This window comes from Pempheris klunzingeri, chromosome 19, assembly GCF_042242105.1.
Source record: "Pempheris klunzingeri isolate RE-2024b chromosome 19, fPemKlu1.hap1, whole genome shotgun sequence".
Lineage (NCBI taxonomy): Eukaryota > Metazoa > Chordata > Actinopteri > Acropomatiformes > Pempheridae > Pempheris > Pempheris klunzingeri.
Window position 1 is genome coordinate 11,210,330 of NC_092030.1, and position 26,365 is coordinate 11,236,694.

Consider the following 26,365-nt stretch of genomic DNA (forward strand, 5'->3'; position numbering starts at 1 on the left):
AAGATGATACGTGATGTCACTTAACACATTTCTGAATGAAACATTGAATACAGTCTGCATATTCATACAATGCTGTCTACTGAAAGCAGAATACAGTTTTAAGTCCTTGTGATTTGGCAAATCCTGCTTTAAAATAGGGCCAATATGTATATCAGATGATTTCTGTGATGCAGGGACAAGGACACTGAGGTCATGCCCTCTGAAGTGTAACCTCGACTTTGGTGGAACTCAGCGGAGAAAATAGACTTCTAGTCTTATGATCAGTGACTACACCAACTTACGTTTTGAAAAGCAGGCCTCTGCTTTAATCTTTCATATTCTGTCGTGGAAAACTACTGGATGCACAACAACAGAAATCTGTATTTATGAGTGAGTGGTTAGAAGAGATAGATCAGAGATCATGTGTTCTTTGATAAAATAAAATATAACAGTGTATAATACTTCATCGTCAATGATGTTTTAAGAAAAATGCTTTCTTTGCTTCAATGAACATATGATTTGTAAAATGTCCCTTAAAATAAAAGCTTTTTATAAAAATATGTCTCTAAATAGCATAACCATAAATCAAATTTTTACCAAACCAGATATACTTCTCACCTCAGGACCTCTAAAATCCTGGTTACCTCTGTGCCATGCATGGAGTCATTATTATAATGGTCGTATTACTGTTAAGCCTGCATCACATGCTATAATGACAATTAGATCAGTATTTATCATGTGTTTAAAGGACAGTTGCATTATTCCATATTTGTTTTTCACCTCAAAACTAACAACATCAAAATAGTGGTGACATAAAAAAACATATTGTTATGTTATTTAAAATTCAGCATTGGCACAAAATGTAATGCACGCTACCCCCTTTACACATTAACTCTGATAGGAACATTTTTTGTTATCAATCAGCCATAAAAGCCACATGTTGTCACATCTGTCAGCTCTGCCTACAGCTGTGACTGCTGCAAGGCTTCAGGCAAAGTAAATAACGGTACTCTCCTCACCAAATGGGCCGATAAAGCTTATCATGCCACCCAATCGTCGTCTGCGACACGTATTCTGGAAGCTGTAGTTTCTAACACCGGGTTCCTCCGAATGATAGCCCACAATGGAACGACAAGTCCCAGGGTTCAGCGCGAGGTAGAGCGTGACCTACGCGTGTAGACGGCAGACCATGGCGTTGTGTGGCTGTGTGTGGGGACAGGTTAGCATCTGAGGAAAAACACCTCCAGACAGACAGACGCGTCTGCGCACTGTATCCCGCTGCCGACAGCTACGGCGGGAGAGGAATCAGGATGGGGTCCCGAATCAAGTAAGAATGTTTGTCCGCTGTTTAACGAGGCTGTTAGCAGCCTGCTGCCGTGCTAGCCTGGTCACAGGGAGTCGGTGAGGAAGATAGAGTACATTGCGAGGCCCTGACTTGTTGCGACACTGGCTAAAAACAGTGCTGCTAACGTTACTCCCCTCAGTGGAGCAGAACAACAAAGCCTTTAAATTCCTCTGGTGGTTTTAGGTCTACCAGTCATTCACAAGCTGTTACGACGTGGTCCAAAGCTCAGCGGGCACGTTTAGATTGAGAAGAGCAGCAGTGAGTGGGGAACATGTCTCTGTTCGTGTAGCTAGTGTAAACATGAAGCTGTGCCACCTTTACTCCATAGCCGGATGCTAGTTTCCAGGACAAACGATGCTGGGGTTTGACAGAAAGCTTCATGCTGTCCTATAGCCTAATGTCACTGACATTATGGACATGCTGCAGGGCTACGACTAGTCTGTCATTAGGTTTGGGTGAGCTAAGACACTCGTTGTTTTTTGTATTCTATTTATTGGGAGTGAGCTAGTGAGTCATTCTAATGATCGGGAAATGGTTGTCACATCTGTACCATTCCACTAGCACTAAAGATAAACTGGGCTTCTTCACCAGACAAGCTGTTTGACTGGCTGACTGACTAGTTGAAGAAATGCCATCAGTCATGTGTACACACAGACACTGGCCTGTCTGGCAGGGTGCTCATGGAAGCCATCCTGTGACAGGCAGGGTCCCAGCCTTTTGTGGGACATGACTTATTTTGTTAGTGGTTAAACAAGCTGGTGTCTCATTCATAAACTTCAACATGCAAACTTTTGGATTATTCCAAGTTGTCTTCCGACAAAATGTACCTCGCTTAGAAGACCAAGTCAACTGCAACACTAAACTGGGCGGTAGCCCCCACTGAGGACACAGAGGTCAAGTCCTCACTATTGTTTCTGGGCACGTAGGAAGAGGAACTGTTTACGTTCTGTAATAGTGGGTTTTGAAGACTGATTATGAGAAAAAACTATTCAAGCACATCAAAATATAATGAAGCATGTCAATATTTCTCTGCAACAATATTTTTTAAGAGTGAGCAAAGCTTTGAAACGTAGCTTATAATATTATTTTATCTTATTATTATATACTGACAAAAGTCTAAAGTCTTTTCTACAGCTCTTACCCTAAGTATTCCTGTTGTAGAGCCCACAGTATATTAATGCTGTTAATCACAGTTAGATAGGGCCCAGTAGTATTTTACTTAAAGACAGCTTGGCTCATAGTATCTCCACGCCTTCTATCTGTCTTGTAGCACTCAGTCTGGTGTGGACAGTTTGTCCTGCAGGCAGCAGTCTGTTGAGCAGCAGCTGATCTTAGCTCAGGTGCTGAAAGGACAGCAGCCAGCAGGGCAGTCACCTACAGCACCTGAAGTACAAACACGCAGAGTAGCCACAAGAATTGTTATTTGTGAAATAAATACAGAAATGAAAAGTGGGGAAAATGTTTAATTTTCTCGTTTTTTCTCTATTTCATCCTATTTTATGTATTTGATGTAGGACTGAAGCGTGGATGTGTCTAAATAGCACTCTAATGTACTATAACTGTGTATCTGTTTGTCATTTCTGACATTTAAACATGTCATATGTTTCATATGTACACATGTTTCGTAATGTTACCCTCCTTGTGTAAGTATTTGAGTGACACTAAAAAACTGTACTGAAAGGTAAAGGGGGAGCTACAACTCCAGTGAAGTGGTCACTAACTGGCCCAGGGGCAGTTGCATCATTGGTTGGCATGTATTAGGATACCAGCACCGTAGTATCAGTCAGCATTCTAACCAGCCATTCTTAAACAGTGTATAGCAAAGGCAATCTTTAAATTGTCATATTGAACATTTGATATAAGAGAATTCAGTACATATAATTATTTCATCCTCTGTTCAAGGGAGAGCCCAGAGTCCACTTTTGAGGTCTATCTGGAGGTAGCCCATCCAGGCATGCACAACTCTGGTAAGTCTCCATCCATCCAATTAATCAATCAATCAACCAACCAGCCAACCATGCATACAAAACAGGAAACAAATGAAATGAAAAATACAGTATTTCCTCAAATGAAATTTGTTGTTAGTCAATCACGAATCAATTAACTGTTATAGCGGCATTCTCAAACAAATCAAGGCCGGTCCCAAATACAGACCAAAGGGAAAAAAGTGACGGTGAATAAACCGTCCTGGTGGCCATTATATAACGTGCATGCCACTAAAGACTCTTTATTAGATTGTTTGTTCGCTTACACTTCTTGTTTATTTCAGTGAACTTTGTAAAGCACTGTGAGACAACTCTGTTGTGATATTGGTCTATACAAAATAAATTGAATTGAATTGAATTGAAACACAATGTACATTCTCATCACTTTCACAAGTTAGACAATATAATGTTGGTATTTTCAGCACCTTGTTGTTCTGGACTGCTCACCAAAATCATTATTGTCCAATTTCAGTCACTGTAAGTTTATGTGTGTTAATATCCAATGTGTTCTCATGCCTGGGCATCAGATACTGCTCAGGAACTGGTCAACAGCACACATTTGATGAGCATGATGCTTGTGCATTGGAGCGATATGTAAGAAAAAGAAGCACTGAAGAGCGACTCTTCCTCAGGTGACTGAGAATGTCAATAAAGGACGCGATCATACTGTGTCAGCAGGAACAGACTGTCGACAGTCACATAGAGAGGGATATTATAAAAGGGCTGCAGTGCATAAACTTCTCATTACAAAGATTCCAGAGTCCAGTGGTTCAAAATCAAAGGCACTGGATTATGTGGAAAACCATGATATGGCTAGATGAGACATCCGTCACCATATTCTCAACAAGTTGTCGCCTGAATGCTTGAACCCTACAGTGAGGGGATCTGGTGACTCTGTTACACTGTGGGGTGCAATTTGCTGCCATGGTTTGGGGCCACTTGTTCCCTTAGAGGTTACTGCAGATCAATACCAAGTTTTTATGTGTGATCACTTTTATCCTATGATGAGATACTTGTATCCTGATGGGAGTGGTCTCTTCCAGAATGACAATGCCCCCATCCATAGGGCACAAAGGGTCACTGAATGGTATGATGAGTATAAAAATCGTGTGAATCATATGCTATGGCCTTCACAGTCACCAGATCTAGTGGTCTAACACCTATGGGACATTTTGGACCAACGTGTTAGACAGTGCTCTCCACCACCATCATCAAAACACCAAATATCTTTTGGAGGAATGGCATTCCATCCCTCCAGTGGAGTTCCAGAGACTTGGAGAATCAATGCGAAGGACCGCTGAAGCTTTTCTGGCTGTGAATTGGCCCAACATCTTACTGAGATAGTTTTTTTCCTTTAATATACAAACATATGTATGTATGTCTGAGCACAAAGGTCTTTAGAGATCAGTCTGACTTCAAACACTTGTACAGACAAACCTCAAAGGATGAAGTCTTAGAATTTTAGAATGTAAGAACAGCAATGCACTTGCATGAAACCCACTGCTCTGCTGCACAAATCTGATTTCATTTTATGGATTTGACTTAAACCATTGCTATTTCTAGGTGAAAAGGTGGGTAGTTGTTTCTCTTTGGGCCTCAGACAAGTATTCAAATGAAGCATTCTGAAAGTTTTTAGAGGGAAAAAACGCTCTTTGGTAGAGTTGCTCACAAATTGTAGACACATGCAAACTATGAAACAGTTTCACAAGTAGGTTCTGGTTCAGCAGTTTGTGACTAATTTCCTGAATACTGAGAGCGATTTTCAGCTTTATTTCTAAGAATATCTTCCTGTTGGAGTCTTGCGCCTGTCATGATTTCCTGTTCAGTCTTTAAGATGCCATATCCATCTCTGCGGCACACAGATTTTCTTCTACCAGGCTTGTGCTGTTCTTAAATGTGGTATCTTTTTGACTCGACTGTATTTTGTTTTTTAATTTGTAAAATTATGGCCTGGAGTTAGTGAAGGATCATCATTGTATTTCATCTTGTGTAAATATGCTTTCTCTTAAAACATTAAAATTTGAATAAAAAAAAAAATATATATATAAACAACATTACATCATAGCAGCCATTTCATATGCAAATAATATACTTAAAAACTAGTTCATCTTAAATACTATATCATATATTACTATTACTATCTACTTATGTTAAAGTATTTAGCCAAGCTTAGCAAATCTGGGTATATTACAGATCAGGAACCAGATCTAAAATGGAATTGGTCATAGTAACCCATTCTCCTGAAAGAAGGGGCCCAAAGAAGAAAAACAGATCACAACCAAAAGTCTGGTGGTCCAATTGCTTTTGAAATCAATGAATACAAATCTCTGCAATGCACTGAACATCATAGACTGATGTACTGAGTTGGACTTCATTTATCAGTCTTGAAAAGCTGGCAACAGCCATTTCATGTCTGTCCATTTCCAACAGGGCCAGAGGTGCGGAGGCAGTTCCCTGAAGACTACACAGGCCAGGTTTGAAATGCATACTAACTAATACAAGTGTTTCCTTTTGCTTCTCTGTGTCTGCTCAGCCTCCTCACAACTGTTCATTGGGTTCTTTTCCATACATTTGTAACTCTTGTAGTTATTTCCTTTGTCTTGTTCTCATGTGTTAGACTTAAATCTTACCAATGCATGTGCCACTGTTCAATCCCTTCACGTTCCATCATAGTTTTTCACTTTAATACTATGCAACTGGACTGTACAGGTGTTGCTACTTACTGGACATTTCTCAGATTGAGAAAAAGTTCTTTCCTGTAATGCTTCTGAGCGGTTTGACATCACGAGAGTTCAGTTCTTTGGGGATGAAGACCGCTACAGCTCTTTGCCACTGAAGCTATATGCTGATTCCTCCCATTTTTGGGGTTTCCTGAGGATCTGCAGCGCATGAGGGCTGTTTTTGTAGAACTTAAATGGTATCCCATTCGGCCCTGGAGCAGATGCAGACCTCGCCTTTTTGACAACTGCTATAACTACTATCTGACACCTTCTTCTCACGAGACGGTGGAGGGCTGGGGGAGGAGGACGTGGGACATACCCTAGTGGTCCTAATGGAGCCCTTGCTGGGTTGCTGTGTGGGCTCCTGATGTGCTTCATAATCTCATCCTCGGTGGTTTCCCACTTTTTTTAGTCCTCCAGCAGCTGCCAGGCGTATCTGAAGGGGTTCCTGAAGGAGCTTGAGCTTTCTTTTTCCTTTCTTTTCCTATGCTTTCGAATGCACGTGGTCCTTAGCACAGGGCTGGGTCAATATCACTATAAAGTGCCTTTGGTGTCCCCATCAGAATCACTCAGTCATCATGAAAATGTAGCAGAATAATTAAACTCTGAGGTCTTATTATAAGTGACCAAAGATTTGCACACATATCAGTACAATAATATGTCTCTTAAAATGTGTTTCCTTCATTTTATAAAATTTTTTTTCTTTGGATGTACGTGATTTTGGCATGTCCCACACACTGTTCTGCTAACTTCAGTGTGTGTAATAAGTGGTTAAATGATACTAAATCAAAAAATGTTTTACATGATTTTATTGTCACAACAAGTTATTTGATAAAACAAGTCATTTTGATCATGTATATTCTATTTCTATTTTGAACATTTTGCATGTGTCCCTGAAATTGCTGTCCACCCTGTCATTTTGGGCTAAATGCCCCTTTAAGAAACCCGCTGATGTTTTCAGTGAGATCACAACCAGCATTTTGTCTTTCTTCAGTGGAGACTGAAACAGTGGCTAGTTGCAAAGTAGGTATTTACACTTATGTATCGTAATTTTCATCATATTTGGTGTGTAGTTAGATGTTGTCAAGCTTAACATGTCCACTCTGTCATAGTGAAATATCAATTAATATAAAAACCTTTCAGAAATTCGAAATATGTGTTAAACAGTACACAGTCCGCTTCTCTAACTGAATCATGTTGCTAAGTGAAGGTCCACCATGTGCTCATTAAATGCTAACATTCGCCAAAAATGTCCACCCTGTCATTGTCCACCCTGTCAGCAAGCCTTCCATGATAGGGTGGACATGGTTGCCCTAATTTCATTACTATCCAAATACTTTTCCCATTAACTGAAACATCGTGTTGAGAAAGGGACTAAATAGCTTTCTGAAAATATACATTTTATAATCACTATGTAATTACAATGTATTTATTCTACTTTGAAATTGTCCCTGACAGGGTTGACATATTTTGCTGTTTGCGTGTACATTGTCTGCTTGCAGTTAATTTATAAAAAAGTGTGGGAGCTTGACCAACATGCATTTCTAACATCTACTTTTTTGGGGGGGAAATTGGGAAGTCTCAAAGGCACCTTATGGTGATATTGACCCGGCTGCAGGCTGCCCTTCTCCTCTAGTGCTTTCCTTCAACTCCTCCGGAGCTGACACTGCCTCTGCACCAACATTTCAGTCGCTTTGCGAAGGTGTCTCATAGTATTTTGAGCTTCTTATCCACTTGTCATGTTGGGAGTGATCAAGCACTGTGCTTAGATCCATTGTCTTTTGCCAAACCACTATGTGATTTGTTTTGGGCCACTTTAAGTTATTTCTCCTCCCTGGTTCCCTCATTTCCTTTTGATTTCTTTGCTTCATGTTTGTTGAGGCTGTTGGGTTCACTTTTTTCACGCTCCTATATCTGGAAGTTACTAGCTCTCTTGGCCTTCATCAGCCGCCAACTGCTCACCCTCAGCAACACTGGGTCCCTCACCTCTGTGATTCTGCCCCTGGGTTTGGGGCCCACTCGTCTGACTTGCCACTGCAGTGCAACATCTCTGTTTGTTTGCTCGCCACACTTTGTTCTCTTGTGTTGGATTCGTAGCCACATGAATGTGGTCACACAATGTGGCCCTATCCACACCTGCACTTCAGAAAGGCCCTTTTTGGTTGTCTGTAGACAATTCGGTCAATTCCAAATATTCCATCCAGTTAGGCCCATCTTTCATTGTGTCTCCTGGAGGGCCTTTGGGTCGTTTCCTCTTACTTGTCAGTTGTTAGTGGTGGGTGTGTCCCGGCTGGGAGAAAAGTGGATTGAGTAACCAGTTACCCACTCCTGGTGCAGTCTTTCCTGCTGGATGCAGTAGTCTCATCATTTGTACATATTGATTATAATAATTGTAACTACTGGATACTGTTGAGTCTATTATTCTTCATCTGTGTCCCACAGGAAACTCTTCAGACTGTGCCCAAGTTCTGCTTCCCCTTCAGTTTGGACAGGTACACACTCATACACTCTCACACACATTTCCACCCCCCCCCACACACACAAGTCACCAAACTGAGTGATACAGGCAAAGAAAGTCATTGGATTAACCCAAACCGTGTGGGTTACAGCAGAGCAAATACTGACACACACTCTAGCTGCAGCTCAGTACGCAAGCTTCTCTCTGTACTGGTTCAGTAGGCCCATGTCTGCTTTTCATTGCATTATCCTGTATAAATTCAATATAGATGGTAGAAATGTCTTTCAAAGGCTCCTAGCTGTGCTCCACACACAGGACAGAGTATGATACTTATTGATTTGTGCTCTCTCTTCCTCTTTCTCACCCTCTCGTCCTCTGCACTTCTCTGACCCTGCAGCCTGACCGTCAACCAGGTTGGCCAGAACTTCACATTTGTGCTGACTGACATTGAGAGCAAACAGAGATTTGGCTTCTGCCGGCTCTCCTCGGGTGCCCACACCTGTTACTGCATTCTCAGGTGAGTTTGCCACTAGCCGCAGAAAGTATAGTGGTATCCATAGATGAAGTTCTTTAGAGAAGCAAAAAAAAGCACCTCTGGAATTAAGCCTGACATGTCGTGTAGTCTAGCCAGAGGTCAGTGAATTTAAAAAAAAAAAAGCAGTTTATATTGGTATTTACAGTACCAACTTTCTGTGGTGGCAGTGCTCATGATGGTGGACTCGTGACTCATCTGTAGCGTTGTCATGTTGAATGAAACAATCCTTAAGATGTGTTGTTAGCCCCAAACTTTATGATTCACATACAGTGTAAAGCTCTGTCTTGCAAATTACAGAACATTATCACTGTTTTTGCTCTCTTAGCTACCTGCCCTGGTTTGAAGTCTTCTACAAGCTGCTTAATATCCTTGCAGATTACACCATCAAAGGCCAGGCAAGTCATGGTCACTGCAACATATCAGATTTCTTGTTTTTAGTCAGTTTATTGGCTAATTTCTGAGATGATGGCGAACTAGGAAAATGAAAACATAAAGAGATTGCTAGTTTCTTTTTGAATTAATATGTGATAAATGAGTTTCCATGTAGACAGTATCTGTAGTAGACCGCAGCAGCATGTTAATGTGTTTTGTTTATGTGTCTATCACAACGGGCTGTACACCCGAGAGACAAAGTGACACAGTAGTATATACAGTAGTGCTGTTGTCCAATGATAACATGACAGAGAGTTTTAATAGAAATGAGAAGTAGCATTTGGTTGTATGGGTTTGCAGTGCAGCTCGTCTTTCAGCTAATTCTTTTGACTTTGAAGTTATGTTTGCGTTTATTAAATGGGATCATGTATTCTTTTGAATAGCCATGGCATGGATTTTGAATCTTCTGAATATTTCAGGAAAGCCAATGGCAAGAGCTCCTTGTGTCACTCCATACACTCCCAATTCCTGAGCCTGGGGTTCCAGTTCATCTTGGGGTGGTGAGTCTGACTTCACCACATCACATCCAGCAGAGCTTCAAGTAAACTGGAAAAACTGCAACGATTTATGTCCCCACCAAAGAAAACTAATGCAGCTGAGAGGGAATCACAATATTATCAGCCTGTTAACAAAAGAACCTTGAGAAACACTGATTTACATTTCAAGTATAACCACCACTACAGGATTACTTCACTATTATTATGCACAATCATGCATATAGGAAAAATGAGTTGTCTCTTTGCATCACTGTTTGCTTCTCTCCACCACACTGTAATGAATTCAAACTATTACTGATCCTCTTGTTTTTCCTTTTCTCCAGCATTCCTTCTTCACTGTGCCTGACACAGGGGAACTCCCTAGCATACCTGAGAATGTGAGTGTTGTCATTTCACTTGTGCTGACAGACATCCCAGTCAAACCTCTGAACTCCCTTACATTTGGCTAAGGAGAAACTCTCTCTCTGAATACAACTGATTTGTATGTATGAGCAGTTAATCATTCTCAGGTCAGGCCGTTCACAGTCTGACTGTGTGTTCAACACTGTTCAGGGAATACTGCGAACGTTTGTCAGTTCTACGATAAATACTTTGCTGAGCGGTTTGATGTGTGTTTAGAGTTTCAGGGTGGGGACTTGGTGACGGCTAGTAGAGCTGCAGGCTTTAGTAACAGTTCCATGCTTACATTATAAACATAATATCCAGAATGAGGGAGGTTCTGTGCTCATAGCTTGTCCAGGCTACAGTAGCCACTATTGGCCTAACACACCCGAATCTCCAACCCAAGTGTTGATGGTGTTAGTTGCATTGTGGGTAATGTAGGCGCCATATTTAAGAAGAATGCATTGATGTGAATTGATTTTTGATTGTGAAACTGTGAATTAATGTCAGTATAATGTTGTGCAATACTAAATCAGTGGAGTACTCTTAAGACCAATTAATGTCAAGCTAAATTTTGCAAGCTAAGCTACACTGTGACATACTTAAGGAGAATGAAAAGATGTGAATGAGGTCAAATAGTTCAGGTCTTCATTCTACAGAAGGAGTTGTCGAAAGGTTTTGTTTTATGGTGATATACTTAATTATTAGTGTAATATAGAAAGTTATAATTTCGTTTTATATATATGTATATTATTTATAATTTTGACCTAATAAATGGCTATTATGAGCTAGTCGTACTTTTGGCATACCATGACATAATTATGAGGTGTGAGCGCTTTCATTTTATTTCTAGCCCAGATTTAGAATAAATCATTACTGTTCAGCAATTGTCAGTTGAAACAGCTATTGGATAGTTGAGTTTGAAGACTTGAACCACAGGTTGTATCATTCATATTGAATCAGGTCAACTGGTCTTTTCCTCCACAACTAACGCTCTTTTTTTTTTTTTTCTCTTATTGTGTTTGACCCTTGCAGAGAAACCTAACAGAGTACTTTGTAGCAGTAGATGTCAATAACATGCTTCATCTGTACGCTAGTATGCTTTATGAACGTCGAATCCTCATCTGCTGTAGCAAACTAAGCACTGTAAGTAGAGTACACTTTCTCTCTCTTCTCCATTCTTCTGCCCATTTTGGTCTTTTTTTTAATATTTCAGTAATGAGCAGATGGGTACAATTGATAGTTTACATAACTAGAGTATCTGGCCTTGCCATTAAAAAACTAAATACCTGAGTTAGTGAAGTAATTTTGTTGCAACCAATAATATCAAAATCAAAATATCAATAAACCAATGCCAGACAGTACATCTATTTATCTACCTCCATTTTTCAGTGAAAGGACTTGAATATGATTTTGGACCTCATGGATGCTGTATCACCACAAGTGTAGTCATACAACAACTATCAAAAAATTCTATTTGTTTTATCCTCTACATGTGTTCATTACAGTTATCTCTTCTTTTCTTCTGTTATGGAAAATAGGAGTGCCAGAAGGTGTCATGGAGAAAAAATGCAATTGTGTGCACAGAACATAGAATGAAATGTTCAAGGGAAGCCAAAATAATGGGAAGTAAAACAGAGTAAATCCACAAATCTCTGTTCAAAACCAAAACCAAACTGCTTTAAATTCAAGCAGTTATTTAGAGAAATGTTTGGCTACACAGTGGGATTTGCCTTATGCAGCCAGCTTACTTTTTTTATTTGTCCCATTTCCTGTTTTGTCTCTTAACTTCGGTTGCTATTGGTGGCTGCAGTAAATACAAGTCAAAGTTGCAAACACATGTCCACATCTGAGGAGGGTAGGGCACTTCCCTGACGCTAAACAAAATGAGCATGTGCACCTCGTGGCAGCCAAAGCAGGGAAGCACCGCTGAAAATCAGTGACGCTGTATCGTGACTGTGTATGAAAAAATGGAATTGATGCAATAACTCAGCAATTTATAGGCACTCATATTCCAAAACACAGCTGCTACCCTGCTGCTAACACTCACAACTACTCACTTAATTAGCGAGTCAAGTTATTTTTCTCTCCATGACACACGCTGAGCTCCATAGTATACGGTCGCTGTGTTTGTTATAATTGATTTAAAAAAAAAAAAAAAAAAAAAAAAAAAAAAACTAAAAGCATCATGTATGCAATCTGAACTATATCAATAACATACACCCTGAAGTGATAATGTTTTATTTTATTCATGGTTTTTCTTTCTGAATTACATTTGAAACAGTGGACTGTTTGAATAACTCCAGATACAGAGCGACATCAAATGCATGTTATGTCTGCAATATCTGTCCTTGTCCACAGTTAACAGCTTGTGTCCATGGGTCTGCAGCCATGTTGTATCCAATGCACTGGCAACATGTTTACATTCCTGTCCTGCCTCAACATCTATTAGACTACTGCTGGTGAGTGTGCTGGCTTACTTTCAGACTCCAGATCTGTTGTATTGTATTACTTTCTTATTATATTATGCCATATATATTATTGTTTTTTCCTGTTGTCTGATCTGCTCCTGTTTTATCTGTTGAAAAGCACTGAATTTATACTTGTGAGAAACAGGTATTGATTTAAATCCTGTTCGTGTGAAACATTTGCTGAAGTGTTTAGTTTCATGAGCTTAACTAGTTTGAGCCAGTTGAAAGAGAAAAGAAACAAAGCTCGCTATGCTTAGTCAGCGACTTCTGTGTTTAAGTTCAACAACCCAGCTATTATCGTAAATGCTGAAACTATGAAACTGTCTGTCTTTCAGTGCCCCAATGCCCTACCTCATCGGAGTACATTCCAGCCTGATGGAGGTAGGCATGCAGGAACCAAGTCGTTCAAGATTTAAAACAAAGAATTACAGCGAACCTTTTGACCCTGCTTCATCTGATTTTGCAGTTTTTAAAGTGTTTAGTATTCATGCCTCTCACAAGCACAGTGACTTTGTGAATTTAGTTAACTCTGTCAGTATGCTCTTTCTGTGGCTGGTAGAAAGTTCGAGGGATGGCTCTGGATGATGTGGTGGTCCTGAATGTGGACACAAACACTCTGGAAACACCCTATGATGACCTTCAAAGCCTGCCCAATGATGTGGTACGGAACTACTGTGCAGTGCACAACGTGTTTTAGATCTAAATGTAAATATTCACAAATAAAACGGTCTTCTAATGACGAATGTGACTTTGCTTCCCACAGGTTTCATCTTTAAAAAGTCGGTTGAAGAAGGTTTCAACTACAACTGGGGATGGTGTGGCTCGAGCCTTCCTCAAGAGTCAGGCAGCTCTGTTCAGCAGTTACAGAAACGCTCTGCAGATTGAGCCGGTCAGTACATCCTGTAAGCCAGACATGAAGGATGCAGGGAACAAAGACAAATAGGGTTGACATTGATCCTTTCATGCAAGTTTGGGGAAGATCTAGGGCTGCACTCAAACAAAGAAAATTTTGGTCAACTGAAATTCTAGCTTGTCAACTGGTCAGTTATACTAATTAATTTACTGCACTGACTATTCCACCACTATACTGATTTATTCACTGCATTGTCAACACGTGTTCTTCCCCTCAATCCAGTGCCAGTCCACCACTCGTGGTAAAGTCCAGTATCACAGCCTAACAGATACATCGATTAAGAGGGCGTTTTTCTTTATCAAAGTAACACCAGAGATTGTCCAACCAATGAGAGTGTGAGAATGAGAGCATATCGACCATCTGACCAGCCTACATTCTTAAATATTAACAACCAGGTCAAAGGCCAGGCCAAGTGGGTACTGTGTATAAAATGCTGAATGTATCAGTGTTGTACATACTGGGACAGTTGATGTGTTCTTTCAGGGAGAGCCAATAACGTTTAATGAGGAGACCTTTGTGAACCATCGTTCCAGTGCCATGAGACAATTCCTGCAGAATGCCATCCAGCTACAGCTCTTCAAACAGGTACACACACACACACACACACACACACACACACACACACACACACACACACACACACACACACACACACACACACCTCAATTTGGCCCTTCCTCTTACACTCTGATACATTTTGTTGCTCCACCGGCAGTTCATTGACGGTCGCTTGGACCTGCTGAATGCAGGAGAAGGTTTCAGTGACATCTTTGAGGAGGAGATTAACATGGGCGAATATGCAGGTGAGTCAGCGATATTGTATATACTGTACTCTCTCTCCATTACAAGGAGGAACACTCAAATAACAGTAGGAGAAAATAGTGTGTGTGTTTGGCATAAAAACCAACACACCATGCAAAGCATGTTTAGACAAATGTTTGGATACACCGTGAGATTGGCCTCATGCAGCCAGCTTGTTTTTTATTCGTTCCATTTCCCATTTTGTCTCTTAACTTCCGTTGCTATTGCTGGCTCTAGTAAATAAATGTCAAAAGTCTTGGTCCTGATAGATTCAGGAGATTCAGGATAATCAGGAGGTCATGTGACCTGACACCACTACAGACTAACACCACTACGGATTAAAAAGACCATGTCTGAATAAAGTTAAGTTCAGTACTAACTAGTTTAAGGCTGCTCCACTAGATTACTGTGCCGTAAAGTAGATGTTTCTATGATGAATCATGTCAGGATCTCTGATATTGAACTATCAGTACCATAACATCAAGTTGTTGATATTATTCATATTCTTCATAATTGCTAAACCAGGTGTTCTTATGATAGCATATTGTTATGACACAACATATTCTAACCAGTCACTGTACTACTGTAATTGTAAGATGAGCAGCTGATCCCAGAGCTGTGCAAGAGAACTGATCTAATTTGTACCACTTTGTAAACAGCAGTGTATGTTTGTCTGATTGCTCTTGAAGAAGGTCTCTCATGTTCGTCCCTCTCGCTGTACGTTAGATTATCAAACTGCTCAGACATGTACGAAATGTGATCGCACTTCAAGCTACACAATTCAACACATTCCTACTTCCTGTGTAATTAGTGATGTTGACTATTAATTGTTGTGACCCACCCCCCACCCCACCTGCAGGCAGTGACAAGACCTACCATCAGTGGCTGTTCACTGTGAAGGTGAGCCAGTCAGAATGCTATGACCGAGATACATTGCATATGCTTTTGGAATTATGTTTTTTGGGAATAGTGAAGTTAGTGCTATCTATCCAGGAAAAGATGTGTCGAGAATTACTGAAAAAACATTTGAGAAGCTGGACATTTCACGCCCTGCCCTTTTATAAAATGTGTTTTAGGAAGAATGAAACAGCTGTAAAGGAAGGAATCTATTTACTTTGACTGAAAAAGGTGGTCTTGAATTGCTACTTTGCTTCTTAATAAAATGGTAGTCACATTGACATTTACATCAGTGGCAGCATTGCGTGCACTGCTGAACAGCTAGTCGACGAACAAAGAAGAAATCCTGCATCATCTTTTTTTCTTCATAGTCTGTATTGATAACACAGCCATATTCATGCTTCCAGGGAGTAAAGTTGTTACGCATATGTATATGTTCATTCTGTTTCTCAAGTGTTGTGGTAAAAGGTAAATGGATCGTACTTGTGTATCTCCTTTCTAGTCTTTTCGACCATTCGAAGCACTTAAACACTGCATTCACATTCACACACATTAACACAATGATGTAGACAGCACACAGCCTCATCTCAAGATTTGTGCATGCGTACACACACTGTCACTAACAGATTTTATGTCACTGTTTTCTGACAGAAAGGGGGCGGGGCTATCTTCAACACAGTGAGGACCAAGGCCAACCCAGCCATGAAGACCGTGTACAAGTTTGTAAGCATGTGTCCGGCTTCTGTTGAAAAGGAGAAAATGAAGTGTTAGAAATGAGATGACAATGATCTGCCTTTGTTTATGTTGATTTGACAGGCTAAGGACCATGCAAAAATGCGCATCAAGGAAGTCAAAAGCCGGCTTAAGCAGAAGGTACGTATCTCTGCACGACTGACAGGAGAACCACTCTGTTTTTAACACTATAACACTGGTCTGACATTTCAGTTTGAATCTCAAGCTCCAGAAGCAAAGGTGGTGACAGTTGGTCTTTCCCTCTTAAAAATACCTTAAACACTACCCTGACTTACCATAACTCCCTAAACCGGACCCTACCGCCCCAGCCACGGCGTGCAGCATCCCTCCCACTCCCCCTTCCTCTTCCCCTGCAGTGCCATCAGTCCTTTCACCCTTGTCAACCTCCTCCTCCCTGTATCCCCCCTGTGCAGGAGCAGGCAGAAAACGGCTTTTCCACAACAGGGTCTGCGGTCATCGATGATGACAACATAGCAGACTTTACTTCTGCCACCGGTGCAGTCAGGAGGGAGGGTCCACTGAGAACCTTGGACGACCACAGGCCAATCACTGTGCACTTTGGACAGGTGGGCAGAAAGGACAGGAGACAGGAGGAAAATGTGAAGAGAGAAAGAATTTATAAGGAATCTCATAAAGTTGCAAAGTATGAATGTATGGGTTGAACAAGGGATGGGTAATAAACCAATAAATTCCACGAGAGTATGTAAATTCATCAGAGATTATTCCATACTATTTATATGGGGTTCATTGGAATTACAGTCGGGACTAAATCCTGAGCCCTGTTTTTTTTTATTCTTTGTTTACTTACATTGTGGCAGATTGTCACAATTTAAACACATTCTGTTCCAGATTCATGTTTAATGTCTGTGTATTCAGAGTTTGCTGAGTTATAAATCAGAAAAAAGAGCTGAAAAAAAGTACCTTAATATTCTCCATGAGCTTTGTGTCACAGCCACTGCTGCTGTTCCAACTACTGACCATGTTGAGAAGTGGGTCAAACTACAATAACTAACTTCCTGTAACCTTACACAGTATCCATGGCCACCCTTTAACTTTCCTGCACTCCCTTGGGAGGTGCCCCACAGATTGAAAACCTCAGTATTTTACAATCACGGAACAGGACTGCTTTTTGGAAATATCCATATTAATGTGATGATGGACCTTAATTTGTCAGATCTTTAATTTACTTCTTCATTTAAGAAATACCATGATGGACTGACGTTCTTTTCTGTTTTCATTCTTCACACGGTGTCAGTTGAACTGTTTCATTGACAACTGCAAGTTTTTACACCCATATATTTTTCTCAATTTTATTTTAAAATGTCTCGAATGTAGGTGTGCTCAGTAAGTTGTTTCCTTTTTTCATATAATTATTTCACTTCCACAGGCTCGGCCACCAATGCTGTTGAGGAGACCAAGCAGTAATGTGAGTCTGGAAAGCAGCGTTGACCAGTAAGCCTACCTCTATTATATACAGTATACTGTCCACTGTCCATGATACAATTAAGACAGGCATTTTAGACAGTCAGTACAGGGCCTTTGAGTTTAAAACTACATACATCTGAACATAATGGATTTTGGTACCTAGCATGTGATTTAGGACTGTGTTATCTGGTTTCACTCCAGAGTTCCTGCTGTCCCCCTCAGCGGTGCTTAGCTGCATCATACCATTCATTTGACTTTAGTCTTTCTGTGTTTTTATTCTCTGTGAAATTTAGAGCATTCTTTGTATTGTTTTATCAAATAGAACACAATAAGCAGCTCTATGAAGTGAGACAATACACCGTATCATATATAATAAAGAAAAGGTTTTAACCTACAAGAAGAAAAAAACCTTAAGTAAAAAATAAGCAAGCAAATAAGTTGACCTGTAGAGGGCCAGCAAATCATCTGTCCCAAAGACTGTGAAGAGGTCAGCTGTGGTAATGGGTATTGTAATAATACTAAAGTTCCTGGTTTGATTGAAGTGATCTATGAAAAGGAATCATATTTTGTCAAGTTTATCTTTTAATGAAAAGAATATATTCTCTCATTCAGCAGTGCATGCAGACTGTCAGTGCTGTCACAGTTTCCTCTGAACTAGTTCTCACTGTGTCAGGATTCTCTGTGGTATTTTGGCTCCCATAAATTTTGGTGCAAACTGAGGAAAAGTGAACAAAGTATATGTGCAAAGATTCTGTGGAGGTTAATATTTTGTGCCACTTTTTACTAAGACAGTCCTGAGTGCATTAAGGAAAATCTTCAGTTCAATCAATCTTTATTTATATAGCGGCAATTCATAACAGCGTTATCTCAAGATGCCCAAACTCTTTTATTAAGAGACCCAACGATTCAGGAATTCAACATTAAGGATTCAAGAATCCCCACATGAGCAGCATCAGATATTACATTAGATATTATTATCTGGTGTTTAAATGTCCACATTTAACTCTCCTGTCCTGTTTGACATTGCCAATGGTGGTATTAACTTTGATTAGGTTTTTAAGCAGAACTCCTCTCCTGTTTGACTTAATAGCCTTAATAGAGTTTAATGGTCGGGGGACGAACACAGTCTCTATGGGATGTTGGGTGGGTGACTGTTCTAATGGAGGAGCAGAGAAGCGTGTCAGGCTGCAGCTCTGACTCCTGGTCTCGACTCTGGGTTGTCAAGTTTTAGGACTAATAAACTCTTTTTAGATAAGAGCGCAGCTCCTTCCAAAGAGGGATGGATGCCGTCTCTTCTAACAAGACCAGGTCTTCCCCAGAAAGACTGCCAATTGTCTATGAAGCCCACATTGTTTGCAGTTGCTTTCTTTGAGTGAGCAAGCCTGATGTTTTGAGGATTAAGATCATTTTCAGTTTGGTAACTTGTAAGCAAACCTAAACAATTAGATAATGTGTTGTCACATCTCAGGAGAAATGCAGCTTGTACAGTTGTGGTCAAAAGTTTACATACACTTGTAAAGAACATAATGTCATGGCTCTCTTGAGTTTCCAGTTATTTCTACAACTCTGATTTTTCTCTGATAGAGTGATTGGAACAGATACTTCTTTGTCACAAAAAACATTCATGAAGTTTGGTTCTTTTATGACTTTATTATGGGTCAACTGAAAATGTGACCAAATCTGCTGGGTCAAAAATATACATACAGCAATGCTAATATTTGGTTACATGTCCTTTGGCCATTTTCACTTCAATTAGGCGCTTTTGGTAGCCATCCACAAGCTTCTGGTTGAATCTTTGACCACTCGTCTTGACAGAATTGGTGCAGTTCAGTTAAATGTGAATATGTTCTTTACAAGTGTATGTAAACTTTTGACCACAACTGTATGTAAAGTAGCCCACATTAGAGGGACAATCTTCGCTACAGTTGTCAGATAAAGGAGGTAATGAGCAGTATTAGCTGTGTTGCAGATGTGTACTGCTACAGTGGGGCAGACAATGTCAGATTCCCTTCATTTCCCAAATACAGCTTCACAGGATTCAAAGGTTCTAGATTTATTTCAGCAATTAAACAGGTTTTGTTTGTTGGTTTGTTTGTTTGTGCCATTGTAGTCTAACTTCCTAACTGCACAGCTTCCTTTAGGCTCATTCCAATGAATAAATGAAATACTACTATATTAACTAACTAAATAAATACTATATAAACTAATCCAATTGCATTAACTGTTCCAGCACTGATCCAAATACACTGTACGTAAATGAAAATGTAAGTTGATTATAACCATCAGCCTTATTGTGAACTTTCCTCTTCTTTCCTGTTGCTTTTTAATATACTTAACAGATCTGTAATGAGCTGTGAATTTCCTGTTGTCTTCCTTCTCCTCACCGTAGCTCTATCCGTCCTACTCGTCACTACACTGTCTTTCTCTCTGAGGATTCGTCCGGAGACGAGCTCCAGTACGACGATGACTCCATCTCTGGGTTTCCTGACAGCTTTCTCTTCTCCGTTCCTTTTGAGTGGTCACCTCTGTACGCATCTCTCTGACTGGCTTTACACTATTGACTGATTAATAAGCCTTTCTCGGCTCATCTTTTTTCTTTCTAATGAAATGTGTGCATGTGTGTGTACATGTGTAAGCTGCTGAGATTTAGCTGTACTATTTCCACCGGGTAGCTCTCCCTCAAACATCTCTGGTTGTATTAAGCCTTGGCGAGCAATGTAGCAAATCATGCACAAGGCTGCTTTATGGCAAAGATTTTCATCAGTGTTTCCTGATTTGTAAGGTAGTCGCTTCACTTATTTAGCCGAAAAACAGACATTCACATCACGTTGTTTTAACTGTAAATGGTTTCTCAATTTCCTTATGACAGAAGATTTTCCCACACCAATGTGATAGGTTTCAAGAAGTAGGCCATCTTATAATCCAAACATGCAACTGATTTAAAGTACAATGTCAATCATCTGTATAAAACCTCAAATGTGTGACTGAAATTAATAACCGTGAGTCAAACGTTGTGTTTGCAGGCCACAGCCGTACCGCTCTCTGAAGGAGGTTGAGTTGATAGAAGGGGATGATCCTGGTTTTGGGGCAGAAAGTCACACTGCCCCTCCCAGCCCAGTAAATGAGAAGTTCTCCAATGTCAACTTGCTGGGCGACATTTTCGGCTGCCAGGATGAGCCTGACAGCCAACCAATGACCTTGGCTAAAAGTCTTGAGGACCTGAGGACTCCCAAAGACTCTGAGGACCTACAACCCAAGTTCACCTACCAGGTGAGATCTTCGTTAATCCTGGGCTCACTGTCCATATTCTCGTGGATGCTTAATGTTAGAATGTGTTAGTTCTCCTCCTTTTGCTCCTATGTTAGCACCTTAAAACCATTCCAGTGTCTTCGATCTGGAGCACTGGACCAGTGTTTAAGCTAAATAACTGCTATATTGTTACACCTTGCTTTAGTGCCACTCATTTCCCAAAGCATACAGCCATATTTTATCTATTTAAGATTTAGCTAAATTATTTGACTTTAATTGACTGATTGTAATTATGATTTTACTTGTAAAACAATGTTTTGTCCTCTGACTTCTTTCCGTGGTGGAAATATACATTCATTCTGTGCTGGAACAGCACAGCAGGGCAGGTAGCCTGACGACGAACAGTCCTAATGCCTTGATTGTTCAGCATAGCGCATCATATTTTTGACCAAAACAATGAAACTAGGAGAACAACTAGGTCACTGCAGGAGACAGCTGAAATAAGAATGGTTTGTCACTACTGCTACGCTTATTCATTCACTGTACTTTCAAGACACACAGATTTTCTTCTCTGCTTCGTGTCCTTTTTTCTTGCTCTGTGCTCTGCTCATTGCTGGGGACAACCAGATATTGTGTCACACCAACACGTAACAGAAGAAATACACACATTTCTTTTTGCAGGGAACAGGGAATGGTGTCGTTAACATACGCACGCACCTTTTCTTCTGCTGCTCTGTGTTCTTCCTGCCTTCTCCCCTCAGACTGTATGAAAGAAGTGGGCGTGGCTCACAGGTCTGAAAAGTGAAGCCAATATGGAAGTGCTGTCTTTCTAACAGCCAGCAGGTTGCAGAAATATGTGCGGTTGTCTATTAGAAAATGACTGATATATTACTTGATTTATTACCTCAGTTTTCACTTTCCTAATGTCTTTATGGTCTCAGTCACTAGTTTCAAGTCTTCTCACATACAGCATGATGCTCATTTTTATAAATTATAGTCTCATTTAGAGTAAAACAGACCATAAAGCAGGGTATGCTTAAGTGCGGAACTACCTTCTGACTAACCAATCAGAGGTTGTGGTATGAACATCACTTCTGGCTCCAAAAAACCAAGATGGCAACGACCACGAAACCAAACTCAAAACTGCAGTTGTCATGCGAGCTATGTCCACTTCTTATTCACAGTCACTGGTTCTCATATAAAGTCTATACATGGATTAAAAGGTAATTTCTCTATCAAAGTTATATCGGCGACTGTCAGACCAATGATAATTTGGACAGAGAAGAGCGTATCAGCCAACCAACCAACCACAAGACATCAGCTGTAAAAAACTGTACAACAGTTGGAGAAAGTGCAATCGTCTTTTCATTGGAGCTCCTCATCATGATGTTTACTGTCTGACACTTCCATGTGAAAGCGTCACTACCACTGCAGAATTATTTCTTTCCGTTTTATTTACTGACCAGTTTTCCAGTCCTGATCATCCAATCCTCAATCAACTCATAGAGTGATGGTGTGCTTCGTGCTGTTGTAACTGGTCTGTTAACTGGTCTTTCACTCTTAAGTCAGCAGAATAAGCTTCATAGATATATTATTATATAACTTGTAACTTATATAACTATATATATTATAACTACTGGTCAAACTACTTTTGTTTTTTACAACATTCATGTCTGATAAATATTTGTACTCCCTGTCCAGTTTCCAGTCATCATAGCTTATGAATGAAAAACTATGTGGCAGCTGAATGAAAGTTCTGCCATCAGACATGTGAATGCACCAGCGGGAAGGATTCCCAGATTCACATGTGATTTACTGGGCTGATCATGAAAAACCACTGGAATGGTCCTTTAAAGTCTGAATTATTTCTGTGTTTGCAGCGGATGGACTTCAGCGGCAGCGAACACTCACGAACGCTTCCAGGACTCAAGCTCTCCAACCCTTACAACAAGCTGTGGAGTATAGGGCAGGACGAAACAGCCTTACCCATTTGTGTGCCTCCTACCTGCGATAGACCTCCGTCTGTCCAACTTACTGTGCAGACCGAAGCCCACTCCCCAAGCCGCGAAGGCTCCGGCCCGGCCGCTGACCCTTTGGACGCCCACAGCAACATCACCATTCCACGTCCCCATGGAAGGAAGACCCCTGAGCTCGGTAGTGTCCTAGCGCCCCCTGCGGCCCAGTCGCGCTCTAAATCAGGAGGAGCTGGTGATGGAGGGACCACATTAGGGGGACAAGAGTTTAGGCAAGCCCTGAGCATGACCGCAGATGAAGACCTGCTGAGGCCCACCAAGGCTGCCGAAGACAGTATAGATCTGATTAGCCTTCTAGACCCCCTCAACAACTCAGCACAAACCAGTTCCACTTCACTGAGAGACGTGGCAGACATTGGAGTGTCGTCATCTTCCTGCAAACCAGCACTACCACCCAGGTCTTACCCACAGGGCTTGCCTCCTTTCCCACTGCATCCTCACATATCACTCAACCCTTTTGCCCAGTCCCTGCTGCATACCTCCCCTCAAATTCATTTCTCACCGACTGTGGGAAGTGGGAATCCCTTCAGTGCAGTCTATGGTCCTCCACCAGGCTCCTACTTTCACACCCCACCCCAGCCACAGTCCTTGTCCACAGTACCGGGGCTCTACAGACAGCATTCGCCCAGCAGCTCAACTCTGCCACCCAGCTATGGACTGCTCCCGTCAGCCTACCCCTCCTCAGTAACCTCCCTGCCTCACTCCTCCGCCAGCAATCACGCTCTTTCCAGCCTGGCGGACTCGACGTCTGTCCCCAGTACAACCATGAACACACTGGCAAAGCCACTTCATGCTGAGGGAGACAGCCAGACAGCTCAGGATCTTTTTGGGGATCTGCTGACTATGGCCAAGCCAGCTACACCCCAAAAAAAGAAGGTAGAGGACCTTCGAAGGAGGTGGGAAACATTTGACTGAAACCTGTGAATATGTATTAGGGCGCCCCTCCCTGTCCCTACCCACACTTCTCTCTCTACTGTATCAGGACCTTCTGTCTCAGTTAATACCACATTAGCTCTAATACACTGTCCTCTGCTTGTGCAACTCACAATCATAGAAGAATGATATCTGAACCGTTTCAGCTGTTATTAGATTGCTTCTTTTCTCTTGGATGAGATTAGAGTGGGTGAAGAGCAGCAACCTGTAGCATGTGGTACAGGTTATTATTGCGTTGAGATGGTGTGCCCTACCATTTAAAATACAAAACTGTTATGTCAGCAGAGGTGGTGGTAGCACTCCCTGTCTGAACGCACCTTATCTAACAAGGAAACGCCCAATATTAAAGCTATGACATCACATCATGACCCTAGTTTCGCTTCTGATGAAGGTCAGACATTTTAGAGCTACAGCCATTGAATGTATTTGCATTCTATGATTACCTCTCTACAGTGTGTATTAGTTTGTGTCGTTATCGGGGGAGTCTGCCTGCGCTATGCAGGATTGGAATTATGTCCCCACCCAAAAGGGATTCACAGGGAACTATGCACACACTTGACATGACATGAAGAAAAAGACAGCACTGGATGAAGCCACAGACTGGCTGCTCGAGGCGTATTCACTGCCCCCGTTGTTGATGCAGGTATCATTTTACTTGCCATTACCAGCAATAAACCCAAAATCAAGACTTAAATCTTAAAGATCATGACTGAGAATAAATAGCTTTTATTACCAAAGCACAGTATGTAATTCATGTATGGTGAAACATTTTTATGATCAGTTTAACTGTGATTGATATTCTAGCCTAAAATGGCATGATTTTCCTCTACTGTTGTGTGTTGTGCATATTCATCAAAGAAGACATAGTATTTACTGCAACAGGAGGTCCTGATCCATTTAGCAGGAATGGTCATGTGGTGATACCACACACACACACACACACGCACACATGCACGCATACACACAGACACACACACCTCCCCACCCTACTACCATCAGCTGTGCTGCTGACCAGTGACAAAGGGAGTGTGTGTGTGTGGTGAACTAATGGAGAGTGTGGACTGTGTCATCAGCTCACAGCACTTGGAACTCACCCGTACCTTTAGTTTAGTTTCATTTCCTGTCATTCTACCCAGGAAATCACACACAAAGCAGGCCTTGCTTCAAGATGTTCGGATGCCAACAGTTCTCAGCCCGTTGCCACTCACTCAGATTGCTAACACAATCCTTTGCACAGCAGCAACCTTTAGTGTCATCTGTCTTTAATGCCACCACATTAGTGTAGTTCTCAGTATAGATCAGTATAGGTGTGTGACTTAAAAATAGCACGCAGTATCTCCTGAACGAGGGTGTATGTCACACTCACACACAGCTTATGTCTTAATGATGTCAACTCTTACAATTAGCTTGTATTATTACCAGAAACTAGTCTGCTGTAGTTGATGAACATCCTAATTCTGGTACCGTAGCTACAAAGTGTGGTGTATCTCAGTCATGCAGTTAGTTCACCTATTGATGTTTTTGGTAACTTCATGCACAGTGGTTTTTTTGGCCTTCATGGTGAATCTCATATTTGATTTCTCTCACTGACTTGTGAAAATGTGTTGCTTCCTACTGTTTTTTTTTTTTAAAAAGAAACTTTTTAAGAAAACCTGCTAGCCTAAAACAGACTGTATTGTCCCAAAAATGATTTTAAACGTTTCTGTCTAATTAAATGTATGGGGACTTTGAAACATGTCATTGTATATTCTGTTGTTTTAAAGGGTCCTTTCGCCAAATCTGCTGCTGATATATGCACTCTAATGATTTCTTTCTCTTTGTTTTTGCCTTAGTCAAGTATTACTTTGTGTTTGATTACTGTGATTGGCTAATGAGTTACAGGCTGCTTACACATTGTGATGATAAGTGTGCATAGAGAGCAGAAATAGCAGTTTTCACGATTTTGCCCCCGGTTTCTATTTCAGCTTTCCTGACTTCTCCAACAACAGAAATTGTGCGGATGTCATTGTTTGTTAACCTTTACTGCTTTCCAGGCCATCTTGGAGCGTTCATGTGTGGTGAATGCCTAAAAGTCCCAGTCGCTTTAAAGTGCTGTACAGGTCTATTGCGCGTGTGTGTGTGTGTGTGTGTGTGTGTGTGTGTGTGTGTGTGTGTGTGTGTGTGTGTGTGTGTGTGTGTGTGTGTGTGTGTGTGTGTGTGTGTGTGTGTGTGTGTGTGTGTGTGTGTGTGTGTGTGTGCGTGTGCGTGTGTGTGCGTGTACAGATGACACTATATTTGTTATAAGACTGATCAATGAGTGGTGACTAGTATCCTAAAATACAAATATACCATCAGAACATGTCAGCTTCACGTGATTAAAATTCTACAACCTGACTCTTTATTGTGTTGAGCTACACACACAAGGGTCCTCTGGTGGAATGAATTTGTTGTTTTCAGAGAATGAAACTTGTGTTCTGGTGACTCTCTGACCTTTTCTTTAGCACCTCCATCACACCACAATGTCCACTTGTACAGAAGAACTATTAAAATCATTATTAAAATATTAACATGATCTTTAA

At 41.0% G+C, this 26,365-nt stretch overlaps 1 protein-coding gene across 3 annotated transcripts; it reads left to right on the forward strand.

Annotated features, from left to right (window-relative positions):
- The first annotated feature begins 1,166 nt into the window (after positions 1 to 1,166).
- On the forward strand, positions 1,167 to 26,365 carry dennd1a (DENN/MADD domain containing 1A). 3 transcript variants are annotated; one of them, XM_070850306.1, is made up of 23 exons: positions 1,167 to 1,306; positions 3,227 to 3,291; positions 5,740 to 5,783; positions 8,472 to 8,521; positions 8,885 to 9,004; positions 9,348 to 9,417; positions 9,874 to 9,954; positions 10,275 to 10,328; positions 11,368 to 11,478; positions 12,694 to 12,794; positions 13,139 to 13,184; positions 13,363 to 13,464; positions 13,567 to 13,692; positions 14,200 to 14,301; positions 14,432 to 14,519; positions 15,377 to 15,417; positions 16,066 to 16,137; positions 16,231 to 16,287; positions 16,581 to 16,733; positions 17,555 to 17,619; positions 20,616 to 20,862; positions 22,722 to 25,977; positions 26,070 to 26,365. In XM_070850306.1, exons 1-22 carry the CDS (start codon positions 1,290 to 1,292, stop codon positions 23,787 to 23,789), a joined length of 2,880 nt encoding a protein of 959 aa, XP_070706407.1. In that variant the 5' UTR covers positions 1,167 to 1,289; the 3' UTR covers positions 23,790 to 25,977; positions 26,070 to 26,365. The 3 variants fall into 3 exon arrangements, with proteins under 3 accessions (XP_070706407.1, XP_070706408.1, XP_070706409.1); XM_070850307.1 differs by having other exon boundaries at positions 22,722 to 25,965; XM_070850308.1 differs by having other exon boundaries at positions 22,722 to 25,961.

Excerpts from the sequence above, each read along its gene's own strand:
- dennd1a (XM_070850306.1), top strand. Across the intron at positions 16,138-16,230 it reads TGAAGACCGTGTACAAGTTT|GCTAAGGACCATGCAAAAAT; the intron begins GTAAGCATGTGT and ends TTGATTTGACAG. Across the intron at positions 17,620-20,615 it reads CTGGAAAGCAGCGTTGACCA|GCCACAGCCGTACCGCTCTC; the intron begins GTAAGCCTACCT and ends TTGTGTTTGCAG.